Genomic DNA, 12,909 nt, shown 5'->3' with positions numbered 1-12,909 from the left:
TTGGTGGGTGAGGCAGAGGAAGTGAACAGGAGAGCGGGTGAGATAGAGGATTGAAAGAGGGAAGAAGGAGAGGGTGAGATGTCTTCTTTACATTGGGCATCCCCAATAGCGTATTTCGAACCAGACACACCAAACTTCCGTGAACATGTCTGGATGCGTCCGTGGATAACTTTGGGGGAGCGCGTCATCCAACCATAGTCATCAAATCCGGACTGTGGTAGTGGGCAGGCAGACCTACACGGAAAGCACATGGGTTGTGAGAACATGAGGTCTAACTGACAGTGAGCCAAGCGGACATGCAAACGGTTTCAATGCCCGCAGAGCTCCCCTAGTTTTGCTTCAAGTTTTGTGAAACTAGCAAAAGGGACAGTGTGTTGCAATGAAAAAAAAATATCACACATGGTTTAAGATTTCACATGTCCAAATCTTCTATTTGATATATTGAGCAAACTATGGTTTCCAATTGAATCATCACCGACTTAGGGCATGTTCATTACCATTCCAGCACTAACTCCACTGTCACAACCTCTAACACATCCCCACGCTGCCGTCCTGAGCTTGTCATCGCTTCACTCTGAAGCCAAGCGGCTGGCCAGTGTATATCAGCGGGTGAGGAAATATCCATATCAACAAAGATGCCATAATTTATTTTGTATACTCACACTAGCCAGTTCTAAGCCCACATAACGTTCATTCCTTCTTTGCCGGGTCTCTCTCTTATTGCACGTCATAGCCACGCACACCTCAATCCACTACACAACTTGTGTTTCTTATTTACTCGGTCTATTATTGCCAGATTATAGCCACACCTCACCCTCTATTTTATTTATTTTCAAAGAGGCTTGTTCATTATCTATTTGGGGACATATACAAATTGGTGGAATCCTGTGTAATACGCGTGAACGGATGAAAAAACGCAGAAACACACCTTTAATAAGGATTTTTTTATGGTAGAACAAAGCTGGCCCAATGGCCCAATAAAAAGAATCATAGACGTGGCCAAAATAATATGGATGAACGAATGAAAAAACTGGAGAAACACACCTCACCTTATTAGTGGGGGTATAGATTCGGACACGCGGATCGTCTGTTCACGTTTAGGGTACCCTGGTGGATGGCAAAAAGTGTATGAACCGCCTGGTCTGGATCATTACGGCTGTTTTGATGCACCGCGTTGGAGATGCCTTTATCGCAGCGACCAGACAAGAGTTTTGTTCTGGGCAATTTTACTCTAATCAACAGGGTGACTACAATAACTCAACAGGACAATAAGCTAATTTAGAACTTTAATCACAGGATTCCCAGATGACACTTTTGAGGAACATTATCTATTTAATGTTTCAATTTCAATTTCCATTTAAGGAGTAAAGAGAATGCACAAGTACAAGGTCACGTATGTTGAGGTCTGAGATAATAGATTCAGAAAAGACAGTGATTGGAAGAGAAGTGTATCAAATCAACTTCTGCAACTCGATTGGTGAAAACTCCATTTCTTCCAATACCTCAAAATATGGATATGTTTAATGTGGACGCAGAAAAGTGCATTTAAGAAACATAGTTCAAGTGAATTTGAGATGCACCTGGTTCAGGCCTTTCGAAGCAAATATCAGGATATGTTCAACGCAATCGCAGAAACTGCCCGTATATTTCGTGGAGCAATCAGGGAGATGAAACTGCAGGAGAGAACTACATGATTAAGAATATGTGCAGAGAATGAAAGATGTGAGCAAATATTCAGAACAGACATGTAATGTTTAGTTGGTTTGAAAAAAAACATTTTTATCCAGATTGATTTTAAGCTTCTTCCAGTATGCTCCTTGGACACTACACTCTTTGCAGCAGGTATCATTCAATTGCCCAGGTAATGAAAATGCATATGCTTAATCTGCCGAAAGATTTTAACCTTGTTACTAGCTGCAAAGTAATCACATAACAAGAATTACAACTCCAGTTTAATTATGGTCTGTTCGGAGATAATTTTGTTTCTCCCATTTTGGAACTTTTGTTAACCTATAATCATGTTTCTTTGCCCCATAGTTTCCAGTCAAAACAATAGTAACTCACGATATGTTTCCCCCTGTCATTTCCAGTTAAAGTGAACATTTATAGAAATGTTCACCTTGATTGTGATAATACTATTAATTAAATACTCCTCCAGTAAAGAAATATAAGAGCGTTTAGATCACTAAAGTAGTAATCTAAACACTCTTATATTTCTTTACAGAGAGAGTGGCATATACCTCTATCCTACAAACAAATGCTTACATGATTGATCAAGCACCGGGAGCAATGCACATACCCAGCTAATTAACTGTTACTGCTAAGATAAACAAATGTATGTATGCAGAGCTTGCAGGTGTCGAATCAAGCGACAAGTATCTGCCTTGCAAATGCCAAATGACTTGGGTGGGTGGGTGAGATATTGTCCTGGCAACTTGACAAGAGTCTTGTTCTCAGCATTGTTACTCTAACCAAGAGGGTGAGTGGATGACTCAAATAATTGTAAAGCCCATACCCGAGAGAGCTACAAATTAGACTAATGCTCATTGAGAACTTAAACCACTCGGCGTGCCGGGCGCCTCGTGCTCATAAACTCCAAGCTCTCGGCCATGCCCATCCATCACGTGATGGCCTTAGATCGCCCCCGTGGTTCTTCAAGTGCAACGACAAGCTCCGGCGAGGTTTTTTCTGGAAAGGGGTGGAGGACGCCAAGGGTGGCTCCTGTTTGGTCGCCTGGAACGTTGTGTGCACACCCAAACCCCTTGGCGGTCTCGGAGTGCTGAACTTGTATCTACTAAACCAAGCAATTCGTATTGGGTGGCGATGGTTTGAGAAGACTGCCATGGACAAGCCTTGCGCGGGCCTTCAGTTGCCGATCCAACCGATGAGTGAACACCTGGTCAGGGCAGCTATGTGATGCCAGCTCGGACACGGCAAGAACATGAGCATCTAGAAGGACCCTTGAATCGACGGGCGCTGCCTAGCACGACTTGCTCACCGCCTCATCATATTTGTCTGGCTCGCGGACAGAGCATGCCTTGTTGTTGTTGTTGTTGTATCAATTTTTTTTAAATTGAATTTCCATTTGTAGAGAAAAGAGAATGCATAAGTACTAGTCAATAGGTCACATATCCAGTTATGTTGAGCTTTGAAATAATAGATTCAGGAAATACAATGATTGGAAGAGAAGTGTGTCTTTGCTGACCCTGCAATTTGTGCGTTGGCAGCTTTGGTTGTGTAAACTTGCTCCGCTCCTTAATACAAAAGACATGCAACGTTCATGCATGTTCTTGAAAAAAGAGAACTTAAACCACAGGATTCCCCAGACGCAAACTATTAGGAATATTATCAATTTCAAGAGAGATCTGAAGGACTGAAATATCTTCAGAGATTAGCGATGGACATGGGTGCGTGGAAGTTATCTAACCACGTGCCAGAAACATGAGTTGGTATCAAGATATTATGAGTTTAAACTCTAACCTACCGCAACTGATTTGGGACTAAAAGGCTCTGTTGTTGTTGTTGTTGTTGTTGTTGTTGTTGTTGTTGTTGTTGTTGTTGTTGTTGTATCATATATTTTTTGAAATTGAATTTCCATTTCTAGAGAAAAGAGAATGCATAAGTACTAGTCAATAGGTCACATTTCCAGTTATGTTGAGCTTTGAAATAATAGATTCAGGAAATACAGTGACCCGAAGAGAAGTGTGTCAACTCCTTCGTTAGAAGTTCTGGAACTCGATTGGTGAAAACTTTGGTTTTTTAATAAATATAAATATATATGTCTCAATCATCACAGAATAAATATAAGATTGAGAAGTTGCTGGCGGCAGTTTGCTAGAACAATTATTTCAAAATGTATGGACCTCATAAGAAAGCGAGGCAACGTTGGGAACAGCGGTGAGCCTTTGCGCCACGGCGCCTCCACAGCCCTCCTTGCCCGTCATCTCGCGGTGCCTTGTCTTGCTCAAGAAAAAACAAAGAGAGATTCAGAGACAGCACTCTCGGAACCAACATATATATGTGTATATATAGTGAGATGCATGTTACTTGAGTCACCAACTAATTAACCTGGGCTTGGATCAAGCTATATAATAAGTCTATCTACAATTCGCCCACTTGACCTAACACACCAACACCTTTTATACATGGACGACCACACGAGATTAGCTAGCTTGTCCAATTTGCTTGGAGGTAGCTAGGTAGGCACATATACAAGGTGCGCGCGTGTGACGAGAGGATGGGGAGGGCGCCGTGCTGCGAGAAGGTGGGGTTGAAGCAAGGAAGGTGGACGGCGGAGGAGGATGGCATACTCACGAAATACATTGCTCAGCACGGCGAGGGCTCATGGAGGTCTCTGCCCAAGAATGCAGGTAAATATGACATGAGCTTGCTGTGACTACTTTAGCGGGGTTTTCACAGCAACTACTAGCTAGTTAATTAGTTGAAACTTAATGATTAAAGAGATTAATTAACTAGCTACTCATTCGTGAAGAACATGTACTACATATGTTAACATATTCCTGCTTCCGTTGGTATGCAACTATGTATACTATTTCAGGGCTGCTGAGGTGTGGCAAGAGCTGCAGGCTACGGTGGCTCAACTACCTGAGCGACGGGGTGAAGAGGGGTAACTTCTCTAAAGAGGAGGATAATCTCATTGTCAAGCTCCATGCCACCCTTGGCAGCAGGTACGGGTCCGTGGATACCATTACCAGTACAACTTCCTGTTTGCCTTTGCAAGAAGATATGTTATCGAACTATTATCTGTTGTAACTTCTTGTGTGTGCATTTCTATTTTCAGACAAGAGATATTTGCATTCATATTTTATTCTTATATTATTTGCATTCATGTGGAGACTGGTGTGAGAAACTCTAGCGGTTCGTACAGATGGAAGGGTAGACCAGGAAAGAAAAGAGGCAAGGACGGCCCTGGTTTCTCTGTCACACTCTGATTTTGTTTGGCAAAAAGTTCGGTTGGACGAAGGGTTAGTAGGGGGAACCTGGAGGCGAGGAAGTGAATGTACCATGTTTCTTTTCTATACCTAATAATGAAGGAAGGTGGTTTCTTCAAAATAAGAATGTCCGTCACGGTGCGTTCTCTGAAATTTTGGTCTGTCATCTATATTTTCGTCTGTCATCTGAAATGTTCGAGTAAAAGCAGTTGTGTCTTATACATTTCCAGATGTCTCCTCTCCATATAGCTATGCGACTTGGAACTAATAACGGTTTTTCAACCTATGTGTTATATGAGCCATGTGATAGTGATTATTTCCGCCCCGCCTGGCCTGCTGTGCCTCCAAAGGCAGCCCATGTAGCTCTGCGCCGCTTTGCATGTTTGTAGGTTGTTGGCTACATAAATGCCACATGATGCAACGAGTTTTAGGAGGTGAACCCTTTTGCAAGGATTAAGGATCAGTCGCCCTTTTGCAAGTCTGTCATGTGGTTTGAAGTATAAATGCCTATTATAAACTGACTAGATGATTAAGGATCAGTCGCCCTTTTGCAAGTCTGTCATGTGGTTTGAAGTATAAATGCCTATTCTGACTAGATGATTAAGGATCAGTCGCCCTTTTGCAAGTCTGTCATGTGGTTTGAAGTATAAATACGAAAAATTCTAAACAGGATGGCTGTCTTATTAATAAAAATATACTATTGTATACAATCAGATAGTGTTACCGGCTCAAACTTGCTCGACAGCTCTCCTCCCATTCACTATCTCACGAAAAACAGTGTGCGTCCTGCGCATGACCTGTTCATGCTACACTCCAGTTCTAATTAATAAGTAATTAATTTAATTTGTCTGTGTAACCATGACATCATATCCACATGTAGTTATGCTTTTTCAGCAGAAGAGCTCGCTGGATATATATATACATGGATTCAGGTTCTGACACGTGCATGCTATGGAACTAGTGGTTCGTATTTTTTTCTAAAATGTTCTTATATCGTTTCAAAAAGTGTCGTGTTAGAAAAAATGGTTGTGTGATTTAAAATGTATTTGTGCTTTTGAAAAATGTTTGTCTACTTTTTTTAAAAAACTTTTTATAATGTTTGGAAAAAATGTCCTTTTTTAAAAAGTGTGTTCATGTAATTCTCAAAAGTGTTTGCGTGTTAAAACAATGTTAGTAATTTTAAAAAGCCATGTGATTCCAAAACTGTTCATATGTTTAAAAAAAAGAATGTGTATGCATTTTTAAGCTAATACAATTTAAAAGCGAGTTGGAGTATTGGGGACGGTGTATGGAATAGGTGCAGGGTGTAGCTCGCGTATGGCGGTCCTCACGTCAAGCCTGACTAGATTAATTTTAAAACTTATAAATATTCCTTTGTGTTGGCGTGGTTCGGTGATAAGTTTGACGTGTGGTGGCCAAGATCATCGCCTTGGAATTGACCCATTCAAACGCATTGAGATCACATGGGCACTACAACCACTATCGTGAAGGTAGAAAGAAGGATAAGCGGCCACACAAGAGGAGAGCTATGTTGAAATAAAACATGACCTGTGGAGGGGTTGACCCATGCTTATGGAGCTAGGGGCATGATACTTCTTTTTTCTTCCGTTGCAACCGCAAGCATGACCATGTTTTCTAGTAATGGAATTAGAATTTTAATACAACAATCTTTAACATTGTACCAACGTGTGTACGCTTCGTAATGGTTGGTGTATGTTACGTAGATGTTTCAATGAACAGATGCGGTATGTATTCATGATTGTGATGTATATTACATAGATTGAAATGTTGTGATTTTAAACAAGATCAGGTCCACCAAATCAACAACTTTTAATTTTTGTGGGATAGCAGACCGTCTGGTGTCGTGCTCAAGACTTCTTCACTCTCTCAGAATGCTCAGTGTACACTAGAGAGCGGCAGCTGCTAGTAGTCTAGTAGAGCCCTGGACCTCGCCTCTCAACATTTGTATTTGTCAATGTTCTTAGTGGCATTGAGGATCTTCTGAAGTACTCCCTCCGTTCCTAAATATAAGCCTTTTTAGATATTCTGATATGAACTACATACGAAGCAAAATGAGTAAATCTGCACTCTAAAATTCTTCTATATACATCCATATGTTACGCTCTAGACCATGAGTAACAATGAAGAACAGTGTGCTAGTGTATGCAGGGTTGGATGGATGGTGCAGAAGAACCATCTTAAATGGAGATGCATTATGGAATGCAAGTAGTTATACGACTCTGACTGTACATAATCACTTTGCTTAGCTCATAAAATGTCATGATCGTGCATAGATATCTCCCTCTGCTTTTAGCTGCGATGACGTTTAAATAGATATATCTAACTGGCTAGCATGCACCTTCTTGGAATGGCTGACAGGTGGTCGGTGATCGCCAGCTACCTGCCAGGGCGGACCGACAACGAGATCAAGAACTACTGGAACGCGCATCTCAGCCGGCAGATCTACAACTTCCGGCACGTGTACGCTGCGATTAGCGAAACCACCGTAACCATCGACGTCGACAAGCTTTCTGCCACTACCAAGCGCCGAGGCGGCAAGGCGCCCAGGAGCAACACGAAGATGCAGCCCGTGCCTGAGCCCACCAAGTCCAAGGAAGGCTCAAGCCCGGTCGACACCATATCGACAGCATCAAGCCAGGCTGACCCGGACCGGGACCAACAACCCATCAACAACATGACTTGTGCTGTGCCCTGCAGCGAGGAGGCCATGGTCATGGACCCCGTAAATCAGAATGGTATGGTCCAACTAATGGGGACCAACTGCTCAGACGACTCGGTGAATCAGATCGGGGTTTTTGAGGAGGAAAGCGAGATGGAGGCACTGCTTTCATGCATCGACGATGACATGTCGGCTAGTGTGCTTACTGGCATCGAGCAGGGAGGCCACTCTCCTCGGGTGGAGGATCTGCTCGACATGGACTGGGAAGGTTTTGCGTCCCACCTATGGGACCAACCATCCCAGAGTGATCTGCTCCAGACCGCTGAGCTGCAGGCAATGACCGGCTCCGAGTCAGACGAGCTCGAGTCGTTTGTCAGTTGGCTCCTCTCCGACGACGCGTGATAAGAGAATCAATCCAGAACATCCCAAAGAGGAAGATGAATGGCAATGGCGCCGATGGGGATGGTCCTTCGACAATGGATCATGGACCAACAACGACGAGCTAGGTTTTAGTATAACCTAGCTTAGATATTAGGAAAACAAGCTACCCAAGCTAGGACCTAGGATCGAGCAGGAACCAAAGGAGGATGCACCTGCCCGCCTTGGAACATGTTTCACTCGATGAAAGTGGCGGTCACCTCCTCGTGTGTTTCTGAATATGAACCATGAAAACAGTCTCATGGTTTTGGTGAGAGTGATGAATAGTAGTCTTCTTGTTGCTGAAGCCATCAAAGAAGTAAAGAACCTGCAAGGTTGCACATAAGTCAAACCTTTCGGTCCCGTTGCTTGGTGAGTGGAGAAGTGCACTGTCAATGACTAAGCTAAAGTCCATTTAAACGAAAATGGCTAAGCTACAGATCCATATCCAATTTTGTGAGTTTGATTCTGTCGCATGACTGGTCGACTGTGTTGGGATGGATCTACATACGAGTAACTAAAAATATAAAATCGATTGACCTTTGCATATTTTGGTAACTAATTTGGATTTGCATTTGGTAGCTGCGGTTTCATGCAATTTCAATGATATCAATTGAACCCTTGTCTTCCTCAAAAAGAAAAGAATTGAAACTTTTCCACAAAAAGAAAGATAGAAAGGGGCTGGGTTTTACATTGAAAAACATGTCTCTTGCTGATGCGGAAGATACATCGGAGCACTAAATTTCAGCTATTGATGTGTATGCACGTACCTGATATTGATGCAACGATTAGATCCTGAAACTCTTGCAGTACTCGTGCGTTAATTGCGAACATTTGTTTTGTATTTATGAAAATATTTCCAATTTACAATAAATTTTAGAAATCGAGATATTTTCTAGATTCACAAACAATACTTGAAATGACGAACATTTTTTTAAATCAGTAAAATAGAACTCCATGAAGTTTTCTTGAAATTCTTGAATAAGTTATCAAATTGATGAACATTTTTTTCAAATGCATGATTTTTCTGAAATTCAAAACTTTTTTCAAATTTGCGACAAAATTTTGATATCCAGAAAAAGTAAGCCTCGTATTTTTTAACTTGAGATTAGTGAAGAGATGATGAAGTAAGAAAACAAAAAAGAAAAACAAATAAAAAGAAACAAAAAACCAAAAGATGGAGTTTAGTGCAGATGGGACAGCTTGCAGATAGGCCGACCCAAAATGCATCGGGCTGTGCAATTGGTGGCTATTTGCTGACCTACGCTGCAAATAGGAGTTTCCATCAGCGCTTCAGGTGCCCGGATCAGCCCATGGCAGTTGCACGGACGTCGCGCGAGCCATGGCCAATTTGTCGTGCAACCGTTGCTCTCTTGGCTGCACCGCTCGATCCGCTCGCTAGCTGACTGCTCGTGCGTGCATGTACTCACCTTTTTTTGGGTGCTGCTATGTTGTTTTTGAAAACAAAACTGGTTATCAATTTTTAAACTAAGAAACGTTCATGAATTTGCAAAATGTTCACTGATTTCAACAAATTAATGACTTTGACAAAAGGTTATTAATTTTGAAAAATCATGAATTTAACTTTGGTTAATTTGGAAAAAGATCATGAACTTGAAAAAAGTTTATGGATTTGAAAATTTTCATTCATTTGAACATTGGTCATGAATTTGATTTTTTTATGCATTAAAGAAAACATGAATTTTGTAAAGTAATAAATTCAAAAAATGTTACCGAGTTTCAAAAAGTTCATGAAATTTTTGAAAGTTCAGATATTAGGAAAAAGTTCATGAATTTCGAAAATTTTATAATTATTTTAAAAATAAATGAAAAATAAAAATACCAAATTACAAAAGGTAAAAAAAGCAGTCCATCTAACTCCCTAACTTTGGAAAAAAAGAATATGAAACAGACCAAAAGATAACCCAAAAATAGTCCGAAGCTTCTAGAAACTTCCAAGTCTGTCTAGAAGCTTCTACAAGCTTCGAACAAAAAGATCAAAACCGTACAAAAAGAGAGAAATGGAAACAAGGAAAAAAAGAATATGAAACGGACCAAACAAACCAATGTAAAAAAAAAAAGAGAAACCAGCCCAAAAAGATTGTAGGCTACCTTTGGAACGTTCCCGAAACCGGTGAAGAGTTAAAAGGGCAGCCCATCTAACTCCCCTAACTTTGGAAAAGGGTGTACGCTATGTACCAAAACTGAAGTAAAAGGCGTCTGAAGCGCGAAATAGGAAATCGAGAAAAGATTAGTCACAGGTTTTTTTTATTCATGCCTCCTGTGGTCTTGGTCGTACCTCGGCTGTATTTGTATTTAGACTGAAAGTATATGGGCTTGACTAGTAAAATCCCTGGGTGGTCCATGGAAGTGTTATTGGATCACGCTTCATTTGCATTATGGCCATCACAAATATGAAGACTTTGTAGAATTGTTCTTATAGCGAAGCTTACTATGTAAGTGAACACAAATGATACATCTAGATGACATGAGAACAACATATATAGTCACAAGCTGGATATGAAATTGGCCTTGCTCTTAGTTTGTCCTTCAAAGCACAGCCGCACGTATAGGTATATCAGCAAGATTGTGGTCAGATATATGGGTGCATGCATCAACACGAAGCGGTAGCTTGTGCTGTCACACACATCAATGTATTTTGGCTACAACGATAAAGGTTAGATGAAAGACAAGCAATTGATCGAAGCACCATGCACACATACATGCATGGAGATCTTCTTTTTTCGAGGGTACGCAAATTGCGTACCTTAGCTTTGTAGAAGGAGAGAAATAAGACATACAACAACGTTTACCACTCGCTGCGAACAACGAAGGCGACCCACTCCACACCCGGTTCGTATAAGGACAACCAAACACAACAGCACAGCTACGACACGAAAAGCCTACCTAACACCGAGCCCCTCGCCGAGTCTCGGCCGACACTGAAGACCTCCGAAGAACAACAACTCCAGCTTCCTTGGAATAGCCAGCGACAACCGTACATGGCACCGGAGGAGAAAGATCCGGGCAGCGGTGAACACCGGAGGAGCGCATCATGGGAACTCGAGTCTCTTAGCACAATGCTCCCAACAAAATAACAACCTCAAAGACGTTGCCATCATGCCGATCCTATGAATCAAGGCTTTTGCCCCAAAGACAGCTGCCGATACGAGCTCGCCAGGAAGATGGCGTTGCATTCGGTGAAGCCTCCAGGAAGGTGAATGACACCCGCAGGTGCCATCAACGCCGGTCCGGCCACAACCGAACAGGATTTTCATCCGTAGAGATGCACATCTCCATGTGTCCAAGATCCCGGCCAGTCCCGATCAAGTGCCTCGCACCGCCGTCACCGTAACAACTTGCCATCGAAGCCCCCTCACTGCCGAAGGAACACACCTAAAGTCATCACCTTCAATGTTGACTAAGAGCCGCAGCAACCACCGAGGGGTGCAAAGCCAGTTCCGCCACGGTGGCCTTCACCCGTTTTGATCATGCATGGAGATCAACAACATGTCACGCGCGCGCATACGCCACCTAACTACTGTAGAAAATATAGGGCCGTTTTGATCGAGGGACCATATGCATGCACACACGTGGCTATCAACAACGCACGGCATGCGCCAGCTAACCAATATAAGTCCATCCTAGCTAGTTTACTCTCAATCAACTGAATCAATATTACAGACAACGTGGCAAAAAGAATTGGCTGACCAAAGGCGATAGAAACACTAAGTTTTTTCATCAGGCTGTTCTTAAGCGTAGAAAAAGAAATACAATCTGTTCTGTTAAAGATGAGAATAATGTGCTCCATTATCAACCAACTGCTATCATGCAAACTTTTGTTAATTATTTCAGATTCATTTTCTCCTCTCCTAATAATGTTGTGTGCAGGCCTTTTCCTCAACTCAACTCCTTTGAACATAATGATGATTTCACCTACTCCGTTCCTGATAAATCTCAAATTTTTCAGATTCTTAAGGAAATGAAACTGAATGCTTCACCAGGTCCTGATGGTTTCAATGTGGAGTTTTATCTGGCAACTTGGGAGTGGATTGGTGATGAGGTAACACAGTTTGTGTCTTCTTTCTATGCCACAGGTATTCTACCTCCTCATATTAATGACACTAACATTGCTCTCATTCCTAAGAAGTTAGTACCTCTTGTTCCTATGGATTATAGACCAATTAGCCTTTGCATTGTCATTTATAAAATTATTGCTAAATCTCTGGCAAACAGACTCAAGCCCCATCTTCCAGATTATGTTGATCCAGCTCAACAAGCTTTTATTGAGGGTAGACGGATTACTGACAACATTATTGTTGCTCAAGAAATTTCTCACTCTTTTACTCTTAGGTCTTGGAATCACAATGCATTCATGCTAAAAATAGACCTAGCTAAAGCTCTTGACCGTTTAGAATGGAACTTCATTGTCTCGGCTCTTTCTCGTAAAGGGCTGCATGGTCATTTTATCAATCTTGTGCATGCTTGCATTTCTTCGCCTACTTTCTCTGTTCTCATTAATGGTCAGCCGTCTCCCAAATTTAAGTCTCACAGAGGTATCAGACAGGGTTGTCCCATGTCTCCTTACCTTTTTGTTCTTGCCATCAATGAGCTTTCTATCATGCTTAATGAAGCTGCTCAGGCCAATCATTTGCAAGGCATTTCTCTAGGTCCAAACTGCCCTTCTATTCATTCTCTCCTTTTCGCAGATGACCTTTTGGTATGTGGACAGGCTACTGCGCAGGAGGCTCAGACTATGTCAGATTTGATTCAGCACTTTTGTTCCCTTTCTGGTCAAACTCCTAACTGGGACAAATCTGCTATTCTGTTTAGCACACATACTCTTCATAATGTTATTAT

At 41.8% G+C, this 12,909-nt stretch overlaps 1 protein-coding gene across 1 annotated transcript; it reads left to right on the top strand.

Annotated features, from left to right (window-relative positions):
* The first annotated feature begins 4,108 nt into the window (after positions 1 to 4,108).
* Positions 4,109 to 8,126, top strand: LOC123084279 (myb-related protein P-like). Its single transcript, XM_044505970.1, has 3 exons — positions 4,109 to 4,370; positions 4,559 to 4,688; positions 7,332 to 8,126. The coding sequence occupies exons 1-3, from the start codon at positions 4,238 to 4,240 to the stop codon at positions 8,032 to 8,034; spliced, it is 966 nt and encodes a 321-aa protein (XP_044361905.1). The 5' UTR covers positions 4,109 to 4,237; the 3' UTR covers positions 8,035 to 8,126.
* Positions 8,127 to 12,909: the final 4,783 nt, after the last annotated feature.

Source organism: Triticum aestivum, chromosome 1B (assembly GCF_018294505.1).
Source record: "Triticum aestivum cultivar Chinese Spring chromosome 1B, IWGSC CS RefSeq v2.1, whole genome shotgun sequence".
Taxonomy (NCBI): domain Eukaryota; kingdom Viridiplantae; phylum Streptophyta; class Magnoliopsida; order Poales; family Poaceae; genus Triticum; species Triticum aestivum.
The sequence above is the reverse complement of the archived record's forward strand: the minus strand, read 5'-3'. Positions and strand labels throughout refer to the sequence as shown.

Bases quoted from the DNA above. Each gene is read 5' to 3' on its own strand.
- LOC123084279 (XM_044505970.1), top strand. From the start codon at position 4,238: ATGGGGAGGGCGCCGTGCTGCGAGAAGGTGGGGTTGAAGCAAGGAAGG. The intron at 4,371-4,558 runs GTAAATATGACA...ATACTATTTCAG, and splicing joins GTCTCTGCCCAAGAATGCAG to GGCTGCTGAGGTGTGGCAAG. The intron at 4,689-7,331 runs GTACGGGTCCGT...AATGGCTGACAG, and splicing joins CATGCCACCCTTGGCAGCAG to GTGGTCGGTGATCGCCAGCT.